This window comes from Lissotriton vulgaris, chromosome 7, assembly GCF_964263255.1.
Source record: "Lissotriton vulgaris chromosome 7, aLisVul1.2, whole genome shotgun sequence".
NCBI lineage: Eukaryota > Metazoa > Chordata > Amphibia > Caudata > Salamandridae > Lissotriton > Lissotriton vulgaris.
The window spans coordinates 1,646,332,281-1,646,359,563 of record NC_141695.1 but is presented as its reverse complement, the minus strand read 5'-3'; the positions used below and the strand labels follow the sequence as shown (position 1 = coordinate 1,646,359,563).

Below are 27,283 nucleotides of genomic sequence, written 5' to 3'. Positions count from 1 at the left end.
TTCAAAGGACTTCTTCGGACTTTTCCTCCAATTCGGCGTCCTCCTCCAGAGTGGCGCCTCAACATTGTTTTGTCACAATTAATGACTGCTCCGTTTGAACCAATCCATAGCGCAGACCTCAAGTATGTCACCTGGAAGGTTGCGCTTTTACTTGCTCTGACGTCCTCACGTCGAGTGAGTGATATGCATGCTTTCACGATTAAACAACCATTTCTACAGTTCAAACCGGATTCTGTGCTTTTACGCACTAACCCTACTTTCCTTCCAAAAGTGCCGTCAGACTTCCATATTAATGAACCTGTTATACTGAAGTCTTTCTTTGCCAATCCGCAATCACCTGCGGAACAACGCCTGCACTCTTTGGACATTAAAAGATGTTTAAAGTTCTACATCAGCAGAACAGCCCAGTTCCGAAAATCGGATCAGCTCTTCGTGGCCTATGGCCGTTTTCAAAAAGGGCGACCAGTCACCAAACCTACAGTAGCCCGCTGGGTGGCTTCGGCGATTGCTTTCTGCCATCAGAAAGCGGGAAGGCCTTTACAGTCTAGAGTAAGAGCCCACTCTACCAGGTCTGTGGCCTCTTCGACTGCACTCTTTGCCGGAGTTCCATTGCATCAGATTTGCAGAGCTGCCACGTGGTCCAGCAGGCACACGTTCACAAAGCACTACAACCTGGGTGCCATGGCTGAAGGGGATACCGCAGTGGGACAAGCTGTGCTCCGTAATCTTTTTCAATAAGGTGAGCCTCTGTTCTACCCTCCTCCTATGGTTTCCAGTCTTATGCATGTCTTCTCTATGTATACATATAGTTTTATAACTTCTATGGCATGGGTTTACACCTGTTGATTCCAACCTTTTGTGTATACATTGCATCCTGGAAACTTTGTGTTCGGATACGGACTGCTTACTATTCTATATTCAAGCATGTGAATCTATGAAAGACACCCCTAATACTGGAGAAGAACAATTGTTACTTACCTGTAAACAGGTGGTTCTCCAGTATTGGTGTCTTTCATAGATTCACATGCGACCCTCCCATCCTCCCCTCAGAGGCTCGCTTCTCCTCATAGACTCTGTGGTCACTCTTGTGCTACGAAAATCTGAGGGCTTGAGCTCTGAGGAGAAGGTTCTAGAGGGCTGCTGGCGCCTGATTGGCTGCAGTTTGGACTAACATAATGACAAGGATAGGCTGCATTGGAACTTCTTTTTCCCCATGCATTCCTATGTGGAAACTCTTGGTTAGTTACCAGATGGTTATTGTATGCATTTTTTGGGTTTTTCCTTATTATGTATATATATATTTATTATATATTATTATATATTTAGCTTTTATTGCTATTTTATTTACCGTGGGACTCCCACTCCGACGACGGGGAATATTCAAGCATGTGAATCTATGAAAGACACCAATACTGGAGAACCACCTGTTTACAGGTAAGTAACAATTGTTCTTCTTCCACCCTACTAGAGGGAGACATATGACAGCACTGGTACACCCAGTACCAACTTCACAGACCCTGGCATCATAAAATGGTTGCTGCCCTCCTGCTGCTTGACGAAACATCAGCAGGGGAAGGCTGGACAATAGGTTTCCTGTCACAGGGAGGCGTGACCACCTCTCGGACAGGCTTTAGTGTATTGGGGGGTGTGGGTGCACTCTGAGAGTGCTTTGATGTCTGCACTTGGGGCACATTTGGTGTCCCTGTGCATAGTCCAGCTCAAACCGGATACAGGAGCCATTTGCTCCTGCTCTTGTGCGAAACTGGACAAAGGACATGGGTGTAGCCACCCCTCTGTCCTGACCCTTCCATAGGTGGATCCCCAGTTTGTCCCACTCCTTCCTTGGGTATAAAGTAGGAACCCCTGGCTACAGGACTTTAGATTTACCTGGATGAAACTCTGCTACCGAAAACCAGCACTCCGACTATCTACACTACGCTGGATGACTGAAGAATCTCCCTTGGAGTAAAGGAGTTACTCCCCTGCAAGGCAGGCACCTAAAAACGCATCTGACCGGGTTGCATCTATGCAGCTCCTGAAGGGCTCCGAAGATTTCTGCAACACAGGAGGTGGATTCCGGTGGTCTCTGAGGTTGATCCGTGCTCTCAGCAATTCTGAGACCCGCATCCCTTGTGGGGACCGGGCAACCCGAACCCCTGGGCACCTTATACATTTGCAGCAGCATATGCTTTTTGGTGATCCCTGAGGCTATGCTCTGGGCCACTTGTAGTCAAGACCCGAGCAGTATTTCCACTGAAGATTTCTGGCCTACACTCCAGGGGTGTTCCGTGATTTAGTATTTTGTGATTCAGCTCGAGGTCCCTTTGCGATCCCTGGTCCGTCGATCTGTGGGTCCCTGAAAAGGGAACTGTAACTTTAAGTTGGCTTTCCTGGATGCTCCAGACGTGGCCTTCCTTTTCACTTGGGGAGTCCCCAGGACCTTGCTGGTCCTCACCAATGCATCTTTTCACTGACCGTGTGGGTTGCAGTTGCCAAGGCTTGTTGGTGTTCAATTCAGACACTGACCCCCCAGCACTCAACATCCTTTGTGGGACAGCTCACTTGCGGACTTTGGTCATCGCCGACATCTCCTGGTCCCCGAGGCTGCAGAGTCAAGCTTCACCTCTTCGCACCTGAAACACCCGACATCGGTGGGTATTCGTCTATCGTGTCCCTGGTTACTGTGAAGTGACCCAGACTCTGTCCCCTCTGCTTTCAGGATCTTCTCAGCTCCAATCCAAGCTTGGATCACATAGGACACTTCTCATCTTCCTGGCAGCAGCACTTCTTCGCATCACGCCATTGAAATCAACAAGCGTTTCCGACACACCTGGACCCCTATGCACCTGGCTCTCCTGGGATAGGTAACACGGGTACCTCAGTACTCTCAAGGGTGCTGACCTTAGAAACTTCTATGTTCCAAAGGGTTTGCTTGAAGTCCTTAGCTAAGTGTCCTTAATCTTTAAAATTCCAACTGCGACTTTCCCATAAAGTTGTACGGAGCTTGCAGCTGTGTTCTCACACTGCACATGTCCATGGGTACCCTGTGTCACTACCTTGGGGGGTTCCTTGGGGTCCCAGCGATTCTACGTGCTCTAGGCACTGTGTCTAGTCAAGTCGTAGTTGTTATACCACTTTCTTAGTATATGGTTTGGTCTCCCCCTGGAGCCCACTGTGTATTGTGCTATTTACTGTCGTTCTAGTGCTTCAATATTGTGTATCTTGTTCTCTAATCTCATAAAGAGGGTAGTAGAGAGTGTTTAGTAATAAATACATATATTTTATATATACCTTGTGTGGTTCTTTGTTAAGCATGGGCGGAAAATCCGTTTCGCTCGCGGATTTTGCGGATTTTCGGTAAATTCGCAATCCGCGAGATTTGCGAATCTCCCGCAAAATCCGCAAATCCGCGAGCAGCGGATTTTGCTCGCACTGTTCGCACTGTTCGCGTGAGTTCGCGCCCCGCGAATAAGTGCAAAATTGCAGAAATACGATCTTAGCAAAACTGAAACTACTTACCAGGTTCAAAAGTTCAGCCTCATCATTAGTAGCCATTTCCTGTAGTGCTTCCTGAGGGGCCCCTCCAGAGTTCAGTTGCCAGTTGCAACTATTATGTGACCCTGCTCTGAACCTCAGAATAGTTACACATATGCCACAAAGGTCCTGAATTACAGCTAAGGGAGACAAGCAGGAGCCAGGCTGGAAGTTCAAATCCATTAATCAGCCCCTAATTCATTATTGTCAGTTGGGGCAGGGCAGGTGTTGTAACTAATATTGCAACAATGAAAGCACTTAGCAAGTGCAAAAGATCACTAATCAGGAAGCACTAAGGAAGCAGGTGCCAGCTAAAAAAATATTCTGTGACACATTAATCAGCCCCAAATTAATTCAGGTCACTTGAGGCAGGGAAGGTGTGCTTGCGTTGCCATAATAATGTACACTGACTGGACAACCAGAGGGTGCTGTGATGAAACAGAGGGTGGCATGGGTGGGCCAGAGGGTGGCATGAGTAGTCAGAGAGTGGCAGTGGTGACAGAGAGTGGCAGTGATGAAGAAGAGTGTCCCAAACAGGCTGGACACGTAGAAACAACAAGTTCGCGAAACTTGCGACCCGACAGGTAAGTTCGCAATTTGCGACATTGTACAAAACCCTCGCGAACTGGCAGAAACCCGCGCAAACACAAAAAAAAAAAATCCGCAAATTCGCAAGAATTCGCGGATTTTGCGGATTGCGAGTTCGCAAATCCGCAAAATTCGCGAACGCGAGATTCGCAAAATTCGCCCATGCTTATTCTTTGTTCATTTGGTCATTCAGGAGGTTATAATCTGTTAAACCAAGCTGCTTTACATTCCTTCGAGACTAAGCCTGAAGGCTGCTCTCCATAGCTAACACTAGGATAGCTTTACATTTTTTTTTATTTATCTTAATCATCAATAAGGGTCGTTTGGGCTGGTGCAAGGTGCCCACTATAAGTAGTGGACAGCATATACCAGGCCAACTTCTCACATATGTGATGTGTAAGTGACCGGTTTACATCCTGAAGAAAATAGATCTGTCACGCATGCATGGATTATAGCGTACTCGGTGACCCCGGAAGTGAAAAAAGTTGTATCAAAGCGAACGTGGTAAAAGAAAGACTACTCCGATGTGTGACGAAAAATGTGCTAAAAAGAAAATAATATACTTAGGGCCAGATGTAGGTAGCCCTTTACCGGTTGGAAACGGCCGAAAATACTGATTTTTGGCCGTTTCCGATCGGTAAAGGGCTACCGAGATGTAGGGGCACATTTTCGGTAATTTTACCGAATCGGTATCATTACCGAATCGGTAAATGTACCGATTCGGTAATATGTACCGAATCGGTAAAATAATTACCGATTCAGTAATATTTACCGATTCGGTAAAATTACCGAAAATGCTATGTAGGTAGGCAATGTACCTTCTGCACATGGCTTACAGAATCGGTATTTTACCATGGAATACAAATCCATGGTAAAATACCGATTCCGGTGTGCATGCACATGTGTGCATGCACACCTATGTCATGTGACAGGCAGACCTGCCCTTAGGGCAGGTATGCCTGCCACATGGCACCTGTGCCTGTTTTGGGGGTGCCAGAGGGTGTCAAAGTGACACCCCCTGCGCCCTTGTGAATTCTTTAATTACCGATTCGGTAAATACCGAATCGGTAATGCCTAATCATTCCTATGGGTTTCAAAGCCCATAGGAATGAATGGGCATTACCGATTCGGTATTTACCGAATCGGTAATTAAAGAATTGTTAAGGATTCGGTAACGAATCCAGATGTTGGGACCTACATACCATTTACCGATTTTGAAATACCGAATCGGTAGGATTCGGTATTTTAAAATCGGTAAATGGCATTTACCTACATCGGGCCCTAAGTGTATAGGTATATATGTGTGTAAAATCAGCAACTTGGAGAGGGTTATACATGCGAATACATAGCTGGCTGATATTTCTGAATCAATGTCGATAGTGGGAAAAAATATCTGTATAAAACAATGTACTTGGGTAACACTGGATACGTTATAGCAATGTAAATAAAACAATATGTAACCAAAAAGATCAAGTCGGTCTAGTCCTAATACAAAAATTGGATTAAGTAAAATTGTGATACTGCAAAAGGTAAAATCAACTCAATAGAAAACATGCTAAGTCAATGGTTAATATAAGGTCATGAAAGAGTGCCCTGCTAATGTATTAGAAACATAAATACCAACTATAACTCAAAACAATGCTAATGGCATCTCTCTGTAAATAAAGCTATACAAATTCAAAGAGCACTGAGCTAGATTATCGGTATGAACTGTACCAAATATAAAAAGGTAACTTCAAATGATAAACGTTCACATTAAAGAGGTCCTACAACCTTAAGAAACATTCAAAGGAAGCAACTAAGGTCCATGCGTTCATTTAGTCCCTAAGGATTGACAGTGTCTATGAAATTAATCCAAAATGTCTCTCTCTGTAAAACAAATTGTGTGTTGTCACGTCCCGGTAATATGGGTACTTGTTCCATAACTAGAAACTGTAGCTGACTGATGTCATGTTGCATGCAATTAAAATGTACGACTATCGTTGACTTGGAATTTTTAGTCCGGATGTTACTTTTGTGTTCGTTAAGGCAAATTAAAAAATTTTATTCAGTTTTACCAACGTAAGTGAAACCGAATGGACATTTTAATAGGTAAACCACGTTTTGGCTGTTGCTTGTGGCAGTCACCCTGAGTTTTACTGAGGTTCCTCTTCTCTATGTTGAATGATGTGCCCCTTGATGATGGAATTACAATGTCCACAATTTATGCGAGGCATCGTACCTTGGAATTATTTTTTGTCAGTGTCATCTTTGTTTTTTTAGGATCTGTTTTAGATTTTTTGTCCTGAGATAAGCAAACGTAGGTTGTGTCTTCAAAATTCCTCTGAAGTCAGACTGTTCTGAACATGGGCCAATATTTTAGTAGAATTTTTTTGATTTAAAAACTTGGTGTACTAAATTAGGATATGAATAAGATCCTGTTTTCTTTTGGTTGTTGTCTAGAGAAAAGAAGTAGACTTTCTCGGGCTCTAGTGTTTGGTTTAGCAGTGGCGGTCTGTAAAATGTATTTTGGGTATCCTCTTTCTCTAAATTTTTTGATGTACGTTTTCATACTTGCTTGATATAATTCCTCAGTAGAAGAAATGAGTTTTAACCTGAGCAATTGAGAATACGGTAGATGTTTTTTCAGGGCTGGTTGATGAAAACTGTGATAGTGGAGAAGGTTATTGTGATCGGTTGGTTTGGTATATACGCTGGGTATGAGTTCACCGTTAACTAAGGTCACACGGGTGTCCAAAAATGTGATTTGCGTGGTGCTTATACGAGAGGTGAACTCAATCGGTTCATTTACTTTGTTGAGATTTTCAATGGCCTGTAATAGGTCAATCTCTGCTCTGGATTCAAGACTGAACTGGGGTGGCTGAGTGAGCTAAAGAATGGTGATGGAATAAACCCAGATCTGTTGACTGGGGGTAAGTGTTTAATTTGCTCAAACACTCCGTCCATCATCCCCTTTTGTTTCGCTTTGTTCGCCCTAAGTTGGCAGGGTATGCTCAGACGTGAGTCCCTTGCTCACTTGGCCACTGGATTCAAGATAGCCTGGCTGATGAGGATTATGAATCCGAAACCGGTCCCAGGATGCTTGTTTCCGGTCCAGGGAAGACATGGCTTGGCAGTTCGGGCTGGACTGTTCCCATGTGGCACAGGGTCAGACTGATTTGCATATGGCCATGTCTGAACTGGGGTGGCTGAGTGAGCTAAAGAATGGTGATGGATTAAACCCAGATCTGTTGACTGGGGGTAAGTGTTTAATTTGCTCAAACACTCCGTCCCTCATCCCCTTTTGTTTCGCTTTCTTTGCCCTAAGTTGGCAGGGTATGCTCAGACGTGAGTCCCTTGCTCACTTGGCCACTGGATTCAAGATAGCCTGGCTGATGAGGATTATGAATCCGAAACCGGTCCCAGGATGCTTGTTTCCGGTACAGGGAAGACATGGCTTGGCAGTTCGGGCTGGACTGTTTCCATGTGGCACAGGGTCAGACTGATTTGCATATGGCCATGTCTGAACTGGGGTGGCTGAGTGAGCTAAAGAATGGTGATGGATTAAACCCAGATCTGTTGACTGGGGGGGAGTGTTTAATTTGCTCAAATGCTCCGTCCATCATCCCCTTTTGTTTCGCTTTGTTCGCCCTAAGTTGGCAGGGTATGCTCAGACGTGAGTCCCTTCCCCCCTTGGCCACTGGATTCAAGATAGCCTGGCTGATGAGGATTATGAATCCAAAACCGGTCCCAGGATGCTTGTTTCCGGTCCAGGGAAGACATGGCTTGGCAGTTCGGGCAGGACTGTTCCCATGAGGCACAGGGTCAGACTGATTTGCATATGGCCATGTCTGAACTGGGGTGGCTGAGTGAGCTAAAGAATGGTGATGGATTAAACCCAGATCTGTTGACTTGGGGTGAGTGTTTAATTTGCTCAAACGCTCCGTCCATCATCCCCTTTTATTTCGCTTTGTTCGCCCTAAGTTGCCAGGGTATGCTCAGACGTGAGTCCCTTGCTCACTTGGCCACTGGATTCAAGATAGCCTGGCTGATGAGGATTATGAATCCGAAACCGGTCCCAGGATGCTTGTTTCCGATCCAGGGAAGACATGGCTTGGCAGTTCGGGCTGGACTGTTCCCATGAGGCACAGGGTCAGACTGATTTGCATATGGCCATGTCTGAACTGGGATGGCTGAGTGAGCTAAAGAATGGTGATGGATTAAACCCAGATCTGTTGACTGGGGGTGAGTGTTTAATTTCCTCAAACGCTCCGTCCATCATCCCCTTTTGTTTCACTTTGTTCGCCCTAAGTTGGCAGGGTATGCTCAGACGTGAGTCCCTTGCTCACTTGGCCACTGGATTCAAGATAGCCTAGCTGATGAGGATTATGAATCCGAAACCGGTCCCCGGATGCTTGTTTCCGGTCCAGGGAAGACATGGCTTGGCAGTTTGGGCTGGACTGTTCCCAAGAGGCACAGGGTCAGACTGATTTGCATATGGCCATGTCTGAACTGGGGTGGCTGAGTGAGCTAAAGAATGGTGATGGATTAAACCCAGATCTGTTGACTGGGGGTGAGTGTTTAATTTGCTTAAACGCTCCGTCCATCATCCCCTTTTGTTTCGCTTTGTTCGCCCTAAGTTGGCAGGGTATGCTCAGACGTGAGTCCCTTGCTCACTTAGCCACAGGATTCAAGATAGCCTGGCTGATGAGGATTATGAATCCAAAACCGGTCCCAGGATGCTTGTTTCCGGTCCAGGGAAGACATGGCTTAGCGGTTTGGGCTGGACTGTTCCCATGAGGCACAGGGTCAGACTGATTTGCATATGGCCATGTCTGAACTGGGGTGGCTGAGTGAGCTAAAGAATGGTGATGGATTAAACCCAGATCTGTTGACTTGGGGTGAGTGTTTAATTTGCTCAAACGCTCCGTCCATCATCCCCTTTTATTTTGCTTTGTTCGCCCTAAGTTGCCAGGGTATGCTCAGACGTGAGTCCCTTGCTCACTTGGCCACTGGATTCAAGATAGCCTGGCTGATGAGGATTATGAATCCGAAACCGGTCCCAGGATGCTTGTTTCCGATCCAGGGAAGACATGGCTTGGCAGTTCGGGCTGGACTGTTCCCATGAGGCACAGGGTCAGGCTGATTTGCATATGGCCATGTCTGAACTGGGATGGCTGAGTGAGCTAAAGAATGGTGATGGATTAAACCCAGATCTGTTGAATGGGGGTGAGTGTTTAATTTCCTCAAACGCTCCGTCCATCATCCCCTTTTGTTTCGCTTTGTTCGCCCTAAGTTGGCAGGGTATGCTCAGACGTGAGTCCCTTGCTCACTTGGCCACTGGATTCAAGATAGCCTGGCTGATGGGGATTATGAATCCGAAACCGGTCCGCGGATGCTTGTTTCCGGTCCAGGGAAGACATGGCTTGGCAGTTCGGGCTGGACTGTTCCCATGAGGCACAGGGTCAGACTGATTTGCATATGGCCATGTCTGAACTGGGGTGGCTGAGTGAGCTAAAGAATGGTGATGGATTAAACCCAGATCTGTTGACTGGGGGTGAGTGTTTAATTTGCTCAAACGCTCCGTCCATCATCCCCTTTTGTTTTGCTTTGTTCGCCCTAAGTTGGCAGGGTATGCTCAGACGTGGGTCCCTTGCTCACTTGGCCACAGGATTCAAGATAGCCTGGCTGATGAGGATTATGAATCCAAAACCGGTCCCAGGATGCTTGTTTCCGGTCCAGGGAAGACATGGCTTAGCAGTTTGGGCTGGACTGTTCCCATGAGGCACAGGGTCAGACTGATTTGCATATGGCCATGTCTGAACTGGGGTGGCTGAGTGAGCTAAAGAATGGTGATGGATTAAACCCAGATCTGTTGACTGGGGGTGAGTGTTTAATTTGCTCAAACGCTCCGTCCATCATCCCCTTTTGTTTCACTTTGTTCACCCTAAGTTGGCAGGGTATGCTCAGACGTGAGTCCCTTGCTCACTTGGCCACTGGATTCAAGATAGCCTGGCTGATGAGGATTATGAACCCGAAACCGGTCCCCGGATGCTTGTTTCCGGTCCAGGGAAGACATGGCTTGGCAGTTCGGGCTGGACTGTTCCCATGAGGCACAGGGTCAGACTTATTTGCATATGGCCATGTCTGAACTGGGGTGGCTGAGTGAGCTAAAGAATGGTGATGGATTAAACCCAGATCTGTTGACTGGGGGTGAGTGTTTAATTTGCTCAAACGCTCCGTCCATCATCCCCTTTTGTTTCGCTTTGTTCGCCCTAAGTTGGCAGGGTATGCTCAGACGTGAGTCCCTTGCTCTCTTGGCCACAGGATTCAAGATAGCCTGGCTGATGAGGATTATGAATCCAAAACCGGTCCCAGGATGCTTGTTTCCGGTCCAGGGAAGACATGGCTTAGCAGTTTGGGCTGGACTGTTCCCATGAGGCACAGGGTCAGACTGATTTGCATATGGCCATGTCTGAACTGGGGTGGCTGAGTGAGCTAAAGAATGGTGATGGATTAAACCCAGATCTGTTGACTTGGGGTGAGTGTTTAATTTGCTCAAACGCTCCGTCCATCATCCCCTTTTATTTCGCTTTGTTCGCCCTAAGTTGCCAGGGTATGCTCAGACGTGAGTCCCTTGCTCACTTGGCCACTGGATTCAAGATAGCCTGGCTGATGAGGATTATGAATCCGAAACCGGTCCCAGGATGCTTGTTTCCGATCCAGGGAAGACATGGCTTGGCAGTTCGGGCTGGACTGTTCCCATGAGGCACAGGGTCAGACTGATTTGCATATGGCCATGTCTGAACTGGGATGTCTGAGTGAGCTAAAGAATGGTGATGGATTAAACCCAGATCTGTTGACTGTGGGTGAGTGTTTAATTTCCTCAAACGCTCCGTCCATCATCCCCTTTTGTTTCGCTTTGTTCGCCCTAAGTTGGCAGGGTATGCTCAGAAGTGAGTCCCTTGCTCACTTGGCCACTGGATTCAAGATAGCCTGGCTGATGAGGATTATGAATCCGAAACCGGTCCCCGGATGCTTGTTTCCGGTCCAGGGAATACATGGCTTGGCAGTTCGGGCTGGACTGTTCCCATGAGGCACAGGGTCAGACTGATTTGCATATGGCCATGTCTGAACTGGGGTGGCTGAGTGAGCTAAAGAATGGTGATGGATTAAACCCAGATCTGTTGACTGGGGGTGAGTGTTTAATTTGCTCAAACGCTCCGTCCATCATCCCCTTTTGTTTCGCTTTGTTCGCCCTAAGTTGGCAGGGTATGCTCAGACGTGAGTCCCTTGCTCACTTGGCCACTGGATTCAAGATAGCCTGGCTGATGAGGATTATGAATCCGAAACCGGTCCCCGGATGCTTGTTTCCGGTCCAGGGAAGACATGGCTTGGCAGTTCGGGCTGGACTGTTCCCATGAGGCACAGGGTCAGACTGATTTGCATATGGCCATGTCTGAACTGGGGTGGCTGAGTGAGCTAAAGAATGGTGATGGATTAAACCCAGATCTGTTGACTGGGGGTGAGTGTTTAATTTGCTCAAACGCTCCGTCCATCATCCCCTTTTGTTTCGCTTTGTTCGCCCTAAGTTGGCAGGGTATGCTCAGACGTGAGTCCCTTGCTCACTTGGCCACAGGATTCAAGATAGCCTGGCTGATGAGGATTATGAATCCAAAACCGGTCCCAGGATGCTTGTTTCCGGTCCAGGGAAGACATGGCTTAGCAGTTTGGGCTGGACTGTTCCCATGAGGCACAGGGTCAGACTGATTTGCATATGGCCATGTCTGAACTGGGGTGGCTGAGTGAGCTAAAGAATGGTGATGGATTAAACCCAGATCTGTTGACTGGGGGTGAGTGTTTAATTTGCTCAAACGCTCCGTCTATCATCCCCTTTTGTTTCACTTTGTTCGCCCTAAATTGGCAGGGTATGCTCAGACGTGAGTCCCTTGCTCACTTGGCCACTGGATTCAAGATAGCCTGGCTGATGAGGATTATGAATCCGAAACCGGTCCCCGGATGCTTGTTTCCGGTCCAGGGAAGACATAACTTGGCAGTTCGGGCTGGACTGTTCCCATGAGGCACAGGGTCAGACTGATTTGCATATGGCCATGTCTGAACTGGGGTGGCTGAGTGAGCTAAAGAATGGTGATGGATTAAACCCAGATCTGTTGACTGGGGGTGAGTGTTTAATTTGCTCAAACACTCCGTCCATCATCCCCTTTTGTTTCGCTTCAATCTCTGCTCCTTGCCACAGAATGAGAATGTCATCAATGTATAATTTGTATAGGATGAGGAGTTTTGTCCATGACTCTTGATTAAAATTTATGGTCAAGTTCAAATTGGTACATGAAGAGATTTGCATACGCCGGAGCGGCGCAGTTGCCAATCGATGTTCCAGAAGATTTTACACCATAGTGTTCCTGCCATTTAAAATAGCTGTGGAACAGCGTGAAGTGTAGAAGCTCCATGATAAACACTTTCAATCCCTCTTCGTTTTCAAGATTCACTAGAAAAGATTCAACTGCAGTTATGCCCAAATCGTGTAGAATGGAGGTATATAATGACTTCACGTCTATGGTACACATGACGGTAGTGGAGGTGATAGCATTTTTTACTGTTTTTACAATGTGTAAGAAGTCCATGGTGTCCTTTATCTAAGTACTCATACTTTGCACTAGTGGTTGCAGATGTTTGTCTAGATATTTTCCAACTGGTTCGTGTATGGTATTGATAGTGGAAACTATGGGCCAGAACGGTGGTTTGGTGGCGTGTTTATGAATCTTAGGAATCAGGTAGATGTATGGAATGGATGGATTGTGTTTCAATAAGTATATTTTCTCATCATTTCCAATAACTTTCTGTGCCATTGCATGGTTGATAATTTTGTTGAGAACCGTGGTAAATTTGAAGGTAGGGTCAAGAGACAATTTCATGTAGGTGGTAGTATCTTCTACAAGGGCCTGAACATTTTCAGTATAAAATTCTGTGTCCATGATGATCATGGCTCCCCCCTTGTCAGCTTGAACAATAATTAAGTCAGACTTGGATGTGATTTGTTCCAGAGTTTTCTTTTCTTTTTGAGTGATGCTTGAGGTCTTATTACCACCTTTTTTGAAAATGGTGCATAATTCTTTCTGTACAACTGTCTCAAAAGCGTCCAACACTTTGTGACTGATCGATGGAATAAAGGTGCTCTTGTTACGTAAGCCTAACAAGGTGTTGGTATTTGGTCATGAACTTTCTTCTACCACATTAGAAAAGTAGTGCTTAAGTTTTAAGGATCGCATGAATTTGTATAGGCGTTGGAGCTGTATGTAGGTACAAATGAGGATCCCTTCTGTAAGGTTTGGATTTGAAAGTCGGTGAGTGGATGTTTGGAAATGTTGATAACTAAATTCTTTGGCTCCGCGTTCCTTTTGATACTGGTTGTGATTGTTGTTTTTTTGGTCCCCCTCCTGCCTCATCTGGTGGTATTTGGCTTCTCTCTAAGAAAGGCAGGTTGTCTCTTGAATTTCCTGATGTTGACGGTGTATCTTGTTCCAATCTTTGGTTTGGCGATGTTTTTGACGCTTGTCCATGTGATTCTGCCACCCTCAATCCAAATAATGAGCCCAGCTCCAATATGCCACCCTTCCATCCAAAACATAGTGTCCCGCTCCAAACAGCCCCACTTCAATCCAAAACAATCTCCCCCACTCCATTCCAAATCAATCTCCCCAACTAAAATCCACCCACCTCCAATCCACCCGACTCCATTCCAATCCATATCACCACAATCCAATCCACCTCACCCCATTCCAAGCCACCTCACCCCATTCTGATCTAATCCACTCCACACCTATTCAGTCCACCTCAATCCAGCCAAATCGAAACTACCCTACTCCAGCCCACCCTATCCCACTCCAATCCACCCCACCCCAATCCAATTCACCTCAATCCAATCACCCCACCCCAATCCAGTTCACCCCACCAGACCAGGAATCCCAATTCAACCCAACTCAATCCAATCCGCTCCAATTTACTCCACTTAATCCAATCCACCTCACTACAATCTGCCCCACTACAATCCAATCTATTCTACTCCAATTCACCCTACTCCATTCCATTCCATTCCAATCTAATCCAATCCATCCTACTCCATTTCAATCAATCCCACTCCAATCTAATCCACCAATACAGTCCACCCCACTCAAGTCCACCCCACTCCACTGCAGTCCAATCCACAACACTCTACTCCAGCCCACCCTACTCATCCCAGTTCAGCCCACCCCACTCAATCTAATCCATCCAGCCAACAAGACTCTAATCCACGCCACTCCAATCCAATCCACCTCACTCCAGTCCAAGCCACCCCACTCCACTCCAATCCATTCCACCCCCTCCAGTTCAGTCCATTCCACCTCTTCCACTCTAATTCACCTCATTCCAAACCACCCTACTCTAATCCAATCCATCCCAATCCAATCCACCCCAAACCAATCTGATTCACCCCACTCCAATCCACCCTAATCCAATCCATGTCACACCATGTAAATCCAATCCACCCAGCCCACCCGGTTAACCCACTCCAACCCTCCCCACTCTAAGCAATCCAACCCACTCTACCCCCATCCAATCCATGCCAATCTACTCCAGTCCAATCCAACCCCACTATCTCAACCCAGTCTAATCCAGCCCCACTATCTCAACCCAGTCCAACCCACTCCACTCTTTTCCTCCCCACCCCACTCTACGCCACTCCACTTTATGCCACTCCGCTCTACGATACTGCATTCTCTGACACTGCACTCTATGACACTCCCTGCCACACAACCTCTCAACTCTACTCCCCTATACTCTACTTCTGCTCCTCCACTTTACGACACCCTACTCAAACAAATACAGTCTACAACACTCTTCTCCCCCCACTCCACTCTAGGACACTCCACACCACTAACTTTTTGCCATGCTGAACAACAGCCACACTGGTGTACAACATGGCAAAAACACATTGCCAAAGCTAATAGATCTTGTCTAGGCAAGATGAGCTCTCTGGGACGGACATACATAAGCAGTCTTGCTGTTAGGAATTCCATCTTGCTTGGAAAGTGGATTCCTCCTATTCAGACTTTTGTCCAGGGTCGGAGTGGGACAGAAAATAAGCCCAGTCACAAAAAAGTGCTCCCCATTACCTAATCGGACAGCTAAAAAAAAGAGTCCTAAATGCTGTATAGGTGTTTTGCACTGTATAGGGACTGCATACATTTGTATTTCCTGCTGGCATTTTTAGTCGTAATGTCAGGGAGATCAACAGTAAAAAAAAAGGCCCACCAGGCCATAATGGAGGCCCCAAAACAGCCAAAATCCGACCCGCACACTAGCCTACGAGACCAACTCTTCTGGCACTGCTGGAATGCCCTACAGGCCAGTCGATCCTGCTGAGGTGAACTACCCTATCAGAAAATCTCTCAATCTAATACTGTGTTTTATAGAGCGCGAACAGCTACCTCACGAGGAGGTGTCCCGGCGCTAGAAGAAACCACAGAGGTCCAGGGGCAGAAAGTGGGAGACCTAGCGGGGCTGGGAAAAGAGCCAAGTCTTCAGCAACTTCTTAAAGCAAGGTTCAGACGGGGCCTGCTGGATTGCTTGAGGTAGGGAGTTCCACAAAGCAGAGACGTTTGCAGAAAAGGTACGACCGCCAAGGCGTGCCTTTTTAGCTCGTGGGACAACCAGCCAACAACAATCTACCAAGAGATTCCTCCACCTCTGCGAAGCATTCCTAAATGACATAGTTACATTGTGCAGCAATAGCAAAGAATATTAAACGCTTTCAATTTGCCTATCTCCCAGATGGTTAAGTCTGCAACTTCTGCTGTTTAAGATGCATGCTTTCAGCTTGAAGTAGGATAACCACCAATACTCGGCTAATGTTTACTTTACAACATTTCTCATATCCAAACGCGTGTGCCTGTTATGTATTAGACATCCAATCCACGTGCCTTATCTAACAAGTAACATTTTGTGGTCTCTCACAGAGCTGGCTTCCTCACCCTATTTGGCAATGACTCAGCGGACTCTAAAGACCCCAAAGTTCGAGCTCAGGACAGGCATTCATGTTCTGACATCTACAAAAGTTTTCAACAACTAGACCAATTCCTGATGAAGGCGGCTCGCTCCATGTTATCAGCAGGTTGGTTATTATCACTAAACCTTACCTACATTGTTTTTTATCAATGTGTTAAACATTCCTGTAATTGTGTCAGGGCATCAATAAACTTGTAAATATATTTATGAGCCTTGGCATTTGCCATTACCAACAGTGCTCACTGTCCCTGAGTCTCTGACCCCACAGAAAAGGGAACATCCTACCAACAGAAAAAAAACACAAGAAAAATGGGATTAGGAAAGAGAGAAAGACAAAGCGTTCTCCGATTCTGGTCAGATGGCAATATCCTGCCAGGCAAAGTTGCATTAGAACAAAGGTCTTCAAACTTTTGTAGGTTGAGCCCCCCCTGCTGAATTTTTTGAAATGTCGGGCCCCCCCACTACCTGACAGAAATTTCTGGAATCTGGTACACTACATAAATGACCGCCACCTGCGTATCCTGGGCCATATCCGGCAAATAATGTTCACCGTAATAAGAGTTTAGTTAACTGTAGGTTTGTGAGTGGGTGTGGTTAAATCACAGAGGCTTATTACACAGCTCAAAGCAAAATTTTCCAAGATAAAATGTGTGCAAATTGTTTTTACTAGGATGCTTTGTTTTACACATGACAGATTGATAATAACACCACCAACATTAATGTGACAGGTGTGCCTGTTTTTCACCACAGAGACGGTCAATCTGTGGATGGATTTTTGCAACTGCCATCCTCAGGTTGTGCTCCACATCCAGTCTTGAACGGTACTTAGTCTTTAGTACCGCAAGTGCTGAGAACCCAATCTCACATAAATAGGACGAGCTGAAAGGCAAGAGAATTTTGATGGCAGTTTCTCGCAAAGCTGAATATTCTGCAGACATTTTCAGCCAAAACTCTCCAGTGAGACTTTACTGAAATGCATCTGCAGAGTGTGGTCACTTTGGAGATCAATCAGTTTTTCCTGCATACGGATTGGGAGATGGCTTGCCACCTCTGCCAGAAATGGTTGAAAGACCCAGTCATTTAAGTGATCGTTGTCCTCAGGAAAATACTTTTGCAAACTGTCCCTGAGAGAAGTCAGATGATTTTTTATTACCTCAGCAACACTTGGAAGTTCATATTCAGTCTCCGCAAGAGCATCTACTAAACATGGATACTGCTCAAACAGGCCACCTTCTACTAGTCTTCTCCATAATTCAAGCTTCTTCTGAATGCAGTTATTCTTTTATTCATGGTAAAAGAAGTCATGTCAGCTCCTTGCAGAGACAGATTCGGGGAATTTAATTTCTCAAAAATGTCAGCAAGGTATGCTAGAAGTACAAGCCAGCGGGGATTGCATAGTTGTTCTGCTTTGCAGGGGTCCAAACACAGAAGAAATTGCCGTACTTCATTCCTTAATTCAAAGATGCGAGACAGCACTTTCCCCCGGGATAACCACCGCACTTCCGTATGAAACAGCAAGCCATCATGCTCAGCTCCCATTTCTGCACATAAAATTGCAAATAGACGAGCTCTTGTGGGATGGGTCTTTATAAAATTTACTATTTTTACAGCAGAATTCAGCACATCCTCTAGTTCACTGTCCATGTTTCGAACAGCAAGGGCTTCACGGTGTATCATGCAGTGGGTCCAAAGAATATGTGGAGCCACTTTCAATACGTTAGCTTTTAGGCCAGCCCTAGCACCACACATTGAAGGAGCACCATCTGTGCAGATTCCAACACAGTTATCCCATTTTAAGCCATGGATATTCAGGAAGTCATTGATCATGGCAAACAAATCGGATCCTGTTGCCCGCCCCTTGATTGGCTTGCAAAATAAAACATCTTCTAATACTAGTGTTTCATAACAGTAACGAACATATGCAATTAAATGGGCATCCTTTGACACATCAGTTGCTTCATCCAGCTGTAAAGCAAACAAACTTGATTTCAACCTGGCTATGAGCTGTCCCTGGATATCTTCTGACATGTCAGCAATGCGGCGGCAAACTGTTGTATCTGAGATGGGTATACTTTTGAATTTCTCTGCTGCTTTTTCGCCAAGCATTGTCCTAGCTATGTTGAGCAATGCTGGGAGAATCACCTTTTCTCCATCTACAAAGGGCCTTTTGTTTTTGGCAATGTGGTATGCTACTTGGTATGAAGCTTTTAATGCATTTGCTGGAGTACTTGCCACATGTTTCACCGCTTCTTTCTGCTGGGTTATCTCTGTCAACTTCCTGGCAAAAAAATCTCTGCTTTTTCCTGCTAGAGACCCATGTTTTGTTTCAAAGTGACGCCTTAGTTTGGTTGGCTTCAAGCTGTCGTTAGCTAAGATCACGCCACAAATCACACACTGCGGTCTACTTTCTCCATTAACAACAATGCAGGTGAAACCAATATCCAAATAGGAGGAATCATATTTCCTTGTTTTTGCAGCTTTTCTCTCTCCGTCGCTTTCTGTTTCAGCCTTTCGCTTGAGCACTCTACCATCTTTTTGGAGCAGAAAACGATCCATATCAAATGCTTGCTTAACCTAAGATACAAAATTTGAAGCTGCATGTTAATGAAAAGTAAATGGCTGCAATTTCAGAGCTGCATGAGGTACAGGAGGTTTTTAACGTTGTAGTTGCAAAAATAAAATCTTTTAAAAAAATCTTCTGTTTTAAATAAAAGTAATTCCAGCACATCCAGGCTTTAAGTAGGTGCTCCCAAAATTGCTGCAGTATGTTCATGCTGTATACCATCAATGAGTCTCTGCAAGTTACTTGTTCAAAGGTTAGTGAGGGCAAACTTCAGCACTGCCCCTTCACCCATCACTCAAAAACAAATGCGTACCTTCTTATTCACTTCCTCAGATGTTTCTTCTGCTTGAATAGGAGTCCTCAGCCTAGCGACCAAGTAGCATTTTTCCCTTGCAATGAAGAGAAAATGTTTAAGAAATATTACTTGCGTGGTTTTTTGACTGTTTAAGTATGGACGCAATATTACAGATGGACGGCCAGGGCAAAAAAGCACTGGGAAAAATCACTTAATCTACTGCATCAAAAAGGGTTTGTACAACATGTGCAGCTGAAAGGCATCTGGAATAGAACAGGGAGGGCTCCTGGGATACTCCGTACCGCCACTCTGTAGCTTTTTGAAATTTGTATTAAAAATCTTTCCTATGCCAAAGCTATGACTCCATTGGTTAAGACACCACCTTTATATATTGGGGAAAATCCCAGGCGGTTCAAAAAAAGCAGCCACCTAAAGCTGTATTTTCAGCACTTATCTGTGCATACTTTGAACAGCAAATATAAATAGAAAGCACTTTACATTGTGTTCTAGGGCTGCCTGAAATATCCGTGACTGAAAGGGAACAATGACAGAAAAGTCACATAACAAATGAATACATACTTCGTTATACATTCCCCAAATATTTACAAACAGGTTTGAAATGGTGTAATTTAGCTTCTCTGTGCAGACCCAGGGGCTGCAGCCCTAACTGTACCTCTGAAGGCATCTCCCTGGGATGGTGCCCCCCCCATGGAAAAACTCTGACTTAAGTGTACCCTAACACCTCATTCCACATTGTAAACATCACACAATTGTTCCCAAATCTTTTTGGATTTCCATGTGTGGGATTCTTAAAGTCAACAGGTCTCCTGAGAAGTACAGAGCTGCAAAGGTTTCAGATTGCTATGTGTGACATTTTCCTAATTTTAGTGTCTTATGAGTGACATTTCAATGATTATATGAGCGACACTTTCTCGCAAGCAAATTCAAGCAAAGAAGGTGAGGGAAACATAAATATCAGAAATCACACCCAGTTGAGCAACATGAAACTCTTAAAAAGTCACTGAGATAGCTTAGGAAATACAAAGTGAAAAAGTACAATTCTTTCTAAACCTACTTGAGTAGGAGAGTTTCTGATAGATACGTCTGCCGTGTGGATTCCTCACCTTGTGAATATCCCCCTTGCGTCAGCAACATTCGGAAATTCTTTTTGAAGCTTCGCGCCAACGTGGACGCGGACGTCACAGAGACACGGCTCCGCTCGCGACTCCGCTGACGTCACCGACGCCTACAATAGGCCCACGCCGGCGTGATGACATAAGTTCCCTTCTTTCCGCGTCGTCGACGCTAACGGTTTTCAGGGATCGTGCTGTAGCTTTTCAGTAACTTTGTTACTATTTACCTGTTATTCTGTATAACTTTATATTCTTCGAGATGTCGTCGAAGAAGACTGGTTTCAAGGCTTGCGGCGAATGTCGCAAGACTATGTCCATCACCGATCCACATGACTGCTGTGTCTGGTGCTTAAGCTCCGACCATGACGTCGAGGACTGTGCTTGCTGCAAGAAGATGACTTCGAAGGTGCTAAGAGAGAGAGTTGCGAAACTCCTTGTGGCTAAGCTTAAGAGTAAGAAGGAAAAGAAATCTTCGAAGTCCCGAACTCGTCGTTCGAGATCGAGGTCTCGATCGAGGTCACGCTCGGAGTCGTTTTCAGCTCACGCTTCGAAGTCTTCGAGAAAGAAGCACAAGAAGAGGAGCCACGAGTCACGTCATCGCTCCGGAAAAGACTCTGGTTCGAGACCGAAGTCCCAGGTTAAGCTCCTGAGCAAAGAGGTGGTGGTTTCGGAGTCGGAGCATGTCTCTGTTGGTGAGGCTTCACAACCAGGTTCACCCGAGTCACAGGAGCAGGTCCATTCTCCAGCTCCATCCAATCCTTCTGGTCAGGAGGATGAAGGTGAGGAGCGGGGGGCTGGTGAAGTCGAGGTTCCGGTGCCTGCGGGTTCGCCGACCCCGGTTCCAGGGCTTGTTGAAGAGGTCGACGTCGTCTCGACTCCGCCTCCACAGGAACGACCCAGAGATTCTTATCCTGAGTTTCCGGCACCAGGTCAGGATCCATCTCAATTCCTGAACGCCATGTTTGGTGTTTATTCTAGGGCAATGTTCCCGTCTGGTGCACCTGTTGGTCCCACGGGTCCTATGGCTTTCAACTTGGGTGTTCCCCAGGCTTACGCCCCTGCGCCCTTCATGCCTTTTATGCCGGCTATACCACCGCATTGGCATTTTCCGGCACCTCCGGTGTCGTCGACGCCGAAGCGCTCGACGCCGACTCCGTCGACGCCAGTCACATCGACGCCGATGCCTACGACTCCGAGGCAAGATTCTGTCCGACCTCGAGCTGAGAAGCCTCGTCCGACGTCGGGTTCGACGCCGGCTCCGGCGCCGTCGGAGTCGATTCCGAACCCGTTGGCTTCGGTTGTGAAGGAGAGGTCTCGGAGAAAGGCTCAGAGGCTCCTCGAAGAGGATAGGTATCTATATTCAGATACTGAAGAAGGAGAGTTACGGAATTCTGAGGATCCTTTTGAGGATTTGTGTGAGGCCAGTGGGCTTGAACTGTCACCTGAATGGGAGTTGGCTTCAGTCTCTAATGTGCCTTCAAAGGATGTGGTGCCTTATCACACTGTAATTAAGAAAGCAGCGAGTCTGTTGAACATTACTCTTCCTACTGCTGACTATAAGCCTAACATCTTGACTGAGGTTCTTCATTCTCCCTCGTCTGTAGTTGAGCCTGTGTTACCCTTCAACGAGGCCTTGACTGAGCCCATCTATGAGGTTTGGAAGAAGCCCTTGTCTGCTCCCGCAGTTTCAAGAACAGTTGCGAGGAGGTACAGAGTGGCACCTGAGGACCCTGTGTTTTTATCGATTCATCCCTTGCCTGAGAGTTTGGTGGTGCAGGCTGCTTGCTCTAAGAAGTCTGCTGGAGCTTTCCCACAAGTTCCTGGGGACAAGGAATCCAGGAAGCAAGATCAGGGTGCCAGGAATGTCTTCTCATCAGCCAGTATGGCTTTAAAGTCAACCAATGCAACGTGCCTGATGGTGAGATATATCCATGCCTTGATGGATTCTGTCAAGCAGCTAGTTCCGAAAATTCCTGAAGATGACCGGAAGGATTTTCAGGAGGTGATTTCAGACACTCAAGCGGCTGTGAAACAGGTGATTCAGAGTGGCCTGGACACTGCTGATTCGGTGGCAAGGGTCATGGGTTCATCTGTGGCCACCAGGAGGGCCGCCTGGCTTAAGTCATCAGAGTTCTCTGCGGACGTCCAGTCTGCATTGTTGGACTTGCCTTTTGATGGATCAGGATTGTTTGGCAAGAAGCCTGATGCTGCCTTGGAGCGTTTTAAGGACAGTAGGGCCACTGCAAAGTCCTTGGGTCTTCAGTCCAGAGGAACTACTGGCAAACGCTTCAGGGGGTTCGGAAGATCTTCTTTTCGCTCTTACAGACCTTCCCAGCAGCAGCCTCAGCAGCAACAAAATACGCTGTACAAGTCGTACAGGGGCCGACAAAGATCCCGCCCTAGAGGTCGTCAATCCTCCTCCTCCTCCTCCTCTCCTTCCCAACCCCCAGCCAACGCAGCAAAGCAGCCCTAGATCCGCCATTCCGGATCATGTGGGCCCAGTGGGGGGTCGGCTTACTTATTTCCTACAAGATTGGGAATTAATTACATCGGATCTTTTGGTTCTCAATCTTGTAGGGAATGGGTATGCACTTCCTTTCCGGGAATTCCCTCCCAATTACCCTCCTTGCCAGGGTTATTGTTCGGAGGACCACCTGCTTCGCCTGCAGGAATAAGTCCTGGCTCTTTTCAAGAAAGGTGCGATAGAGGTGGTTCCAGAGCAGGAAGGGGGTCAGGGGTGCTACTCCCGGTATTTCCTGATCCCCAAGAAAGATGGCAGGCTTCGGCCTATCCTGGATCTCAGGATCTTGAACCTTTACCTGAAACAGGAAAAGTTCAAGATGCTCACTCTTGCACAGGTTCTTCATGCGCTGCTGGAAGAAGACTGGATGGTGTCAATCGACTTGCAGGATGCGTATTTTCATATTCCCATCATGAAGTCGCACAGAAAGTATCTCCGTTTTACGGTGGGGTCACAACACTACCAGTTTGTGGTTCTTCCGTTTGGTCTTACTACTGCGCCTCGAGTCTTCACCAAGGTGATGGCGGTGGTGGCAGCTCATCTTAGAAGATCGGGGATACATGTGTTTCCGTATCTAGACGACTGGCTGATCAAGGCGGAGTCGCCGGAGAAGGTGCTCCATCATCTGCAGGAGACAACTCAGTTGTTGCACAGGTTGGGTTTTTCGATAAATGTACCCAAATCTCACCTGGTGCCCTCACAGCGCAACCTGTTCATAGGTGCGGTACTGGACACTACTGTATGTCGCGCATTCCCTCCCCCTCAAAGGATTCGCGACATTCAGGAGATGATTCCTTTGTTTTTTCCTGGAGCGGTTGTTCCAGTCCTGAAGGTCCGTCGCCTGCTCGGTCTGATGGCTTCACGCATCCTGTTGGTCAACCATGCACGCTGGCACATGAGGGCACTCCAGTGGTGCCTCCGCAGGCAGTGGTATCAACACAATGGAGATCTCAGGGAGTCAGTGAGGATCTCCGGAGAAACTGCAGCAGATCTGTCTTGGTGGAGTGTGGAAGGCAATCTGTCTCAAGGAAAGCCTTTTCAGATTCCTCCTTCGGTTGCCACAGTAATATCGGATGCGTCCACCCTCGGGTGGGGTGCTCATCTGGGGGACCTGGAGGTCAAAGGTCTTTGGTCTCCAGAGGAAAGGTTGCTTCACATCAACCTTCTGGAATTGCAGGCAATACGTCTGGCGCTCAAGGCCTTCCTCCCTTCCCTTCGCGGTCAGTCGGTCCAAGTCCTAATGGACAACACGACCGCGATGTGGTACATCAACAAACAGGGAGGAGTAGGGTCGCAGTGTCTCTGCAAGGAGGCTCTGCGTCTCTGGTCCTGGGTTCAGGACCATCAGATTTGTCTGATGGCAAATCATCAGGCCGGAGTTCAGAACGTTCGTGCAGACAGTCTCAGTCGGCAGTTCTCTGCCGATCACGAGTGGAGGCTCCATCCAGAGGTAGTTCACGACATCTTTCGGATGTGGGGGCTCCTCGGGTGGACCTGTTCGCCACTCACGAGAATGCTCACTGCCCGTCATTCTGCAGCCTCCAGTTTCCGATGCAAGACCGGGCCCGAGTCATATTGATTGCCCGGATTGGCCAAGAAGGGTGTGGTACTCAGACCTTCTCCTCCTCTCCTCTCACCCGCCGCTCCGTCTCCCTCACAGGGCAGATCTTCTCTCTCAGTGGGAGGGGCAGGTTCTACACCCCCACCTCCAGACCTTACACCTTCATGCCTGGAGATTGAACGGGGCAACCTGATTTCTTTTTCTCTCCCTCACGATGTGGTGGATGTCATTTTGTCAGCCAGGTGTGACTCCACTAGGTCCATCTATTCTTATAGGTGGTCTAAATGTGTTATTTGGTGCAGGGAGAAGTCCATAGACCCTTTGAGGGCCCATTTATCTGATGTCCTCCAGTTTGCCCTTTCTCTGGCACAGCAGGGGCTTGCTGTTGCCACGGTGAAGGGTTACCTGTCAGCGCTGTCGGCGTTTATTTGTTTGCCTGACCAGCATTCTCTGTTTAAATCTCCTATAGTTTTGAGGTTTTTGAGGGGCCTCATTAATAAGTTCCCTCCTGTCCCTTTTATTGTGCCTCAGTGGGATTTGAATTTAGTTCTGACATTTTTAATGGGTGCTCCTTTCGAGCCTCTTCATAAATGTACCATGAGGCTCCTGACTTTCAAAACTGTTTTCCTCGTTGCGATAACCTCGGCAAGGAGGGTAAGTGAGCTTCAAGCTCTTAGTTCCAAGCCCCCATTCCTGTCCATTCATTCTGATCGAATGGTTCTAAGGACCAGGGCTGCTTTTCTGCCGAAGGTGGTGTCTTCTTTCCACCTTGGTCAATCCGTCACCCTCCCTTCCTTTTATCCTCCCCCTCACCCTTCCAAGGAGGAGGAGAGGTTGCACCGTCTGGACCCCAAGAGGGCGGTGTCTTTTTATTTGGACAGAACTAGAGACTGTCGCATGGACGACCAGCTCTTTATTGGCTTTGTTGGCTGCAAGAAGGGAAGAGCGGTCCATAAGAGGACTTTGTCGAGATGGATCGTCCTCTGCATTAAGATCTGCTACTCTTTAGCCGGTAAGGAACCGCCAGAGGGCATAAGAGCTCATTCCACTAGGGCTAAGTCTTCGACCTCTGCTTTGGCTAGAGGTGTGCCGGTTGAGGATATTTGTAGGGCCGCAACTTGGTCTTCCCTCCACACCTTCGCGAAGCACTACTGCTTGGATACCGAAGTCAAGAGGGATGGCCACTTTGCGCGCTCTGTTCTTCAGGATTTCCTGGTCTAGAAGAGTGGACACCCTCCTCCGGGAGTGGGGACTGCTGTGGGACTCTATTCACAAGGTGAGGAATCCACACAGCAGATGTATCTATCAGAAGAACAAGTTACTTACCTTCGGTAACGCTTTTTCTGGTAGATACAATATCTGCCTGTGGATTCCTCACTGACCCACCCGCCTCCCCTTTGTCCACTCTTCTTTGCCAGAGTATCTCTGATGGATTGTTTTATTGTAATATGTTTTATTGCATTTGCTTCACACTGTGTGTGTTACTTTTATTTCTATACTGTGTAAATTGGTACATTTCTACTGTCATCGGTCCGTCCATGTGCCTCGAAGGCACGGAAAAAAGGGCGGAACTGATGTCATCACGCCGGCGTAGGCCTATTGTAGGCGTCGGTGACGTCAGCGGAGTCGCGAGCGGAGCCGTGTCTCTGTGACGTCCGCGTCCACGTCGGCACGAAGCTACAAAAAGAATTTTCGAATGTTGCTGACGCAAGGGGGATATTCACAAGGTGAGGAATCCACAGGCAGATATTGTATCTACCAGAAAAAGCGTTACCGAAGGTAAGTAACTTGTTCTTCACACTACATTCTTAGAGAAGCCAGTGCCACAGGGCCGTTCCAACACAATGGGTGCACACCATGTGGGATCCAGATTTGTGATACATACGTAGATTTATGTTGTGGAAAGAAAAGTATATGTTCAGCTACTTTGAAGAATTTAGTAGGGAAAAAAGTGAAAACTGGGCAAAGGAAATGGTAAACATGGGGGCTTTGGTGCCTTATGTTGACGTACTTTGTGCATTCCCCCCACACACTTTATCTGTGAAGCCACTCCAGACCTGCAGCGGAATACTGAAAGACTATAGCACCCCACAAGTGGCACCATTGGCCATGGCCATGGTGTATGTGGGGTATATATTGAACCAATTCTAGCCTACATTTCTTGGGTGTAATGTGCTCAGAGTGCCCATGGAGTAGGACGAGGCCACAAGAAATTCACTGGCATTGCTCCCACGGGTAGTGCTGAAAAAGTAGGTCTTTAATGTGATATTCCTAGTATTTGCCCTGAGCTGTGCCCTCAGGGCAACACTTTTTCCAATTCAAAATTTCTACTTTTGAACTCTTCCTAAAAATACTTGCGGAATTTACAACTTTCCTTAGGGGAAATATATATTTAGACATGTTCATGACATTCAGAATCTCTCACAACTTTATGAGCAGCGAAGGGTTTACCGTTTACACCCAGTTGAATTTTAACTACCCACAAACTATTTACCCAGATCCATTTTTTAGCAACTCAGTGCTCTAAAATGACCAGAAAAGTAAACATTATTTGTAAGACAATTATTATTTCACAAAATATTGCTCTATTTGAGGCAAAAGAAATCGCATTGAGACAGCAGTTTTCAATATTCAAACGGCAAATACCACTTTGGAATGGTGCAGTGTTGGTCAATGACCAAGGCTTTTTAGCTAGATGATAATTTGACTCCTTGTTGTCTCCTAACAGTCTGTGTGATCTTGTGGAAGTGACTCAATTTCCTGTCTTGGAATGGGTTCTGCTGGCGTGGCTGAAGAAAGACAACTTCATGGGTCTGAGAAGTGGTTTAAGACTGACAGCATCATAATGTTCATTAATGCGAAAGAGGTATTAAAAAGATCTGCCCCCTGGAATGCGGCTAAAATTATGTATTGGTAAGAGTCCCACAATTTCAGCTGCCTGGCTTCAGTGATGTGTAGTCCAGCCCTCAGTGCTCTGATGAGGTGACACAAGATGGCCTATCTGTCTTGTCTAGAGAGCCCTCCAACTACTTACTGCTTTATG

General features: G+C 46.8%; 1 protein-coding gene across 2 annotated transcripts in view; it reads left to right on the top strand.

The window, feature by feature from the left end:
- PTGIS (prostaglandin I2 synthase) overlaps positions 1–27,283 on the top strand; it is an 844,398-nt gene that overhangs the window by 360,430 nt on the left and 456,685 nt on the right. For both annotated transcript variants that reach the window (XM_086932627.1, XM_086932628.1), the window contains exon 5: positions 16,119–16,273. In XM_086932627.1, coding sequence (XP_086788753.1) covers positions 16,119–16,273 — 155 coding nt within the window. The remainder of the gene's footprint in view (positions 1–16,118; positions 16,274–27,283) is intronic.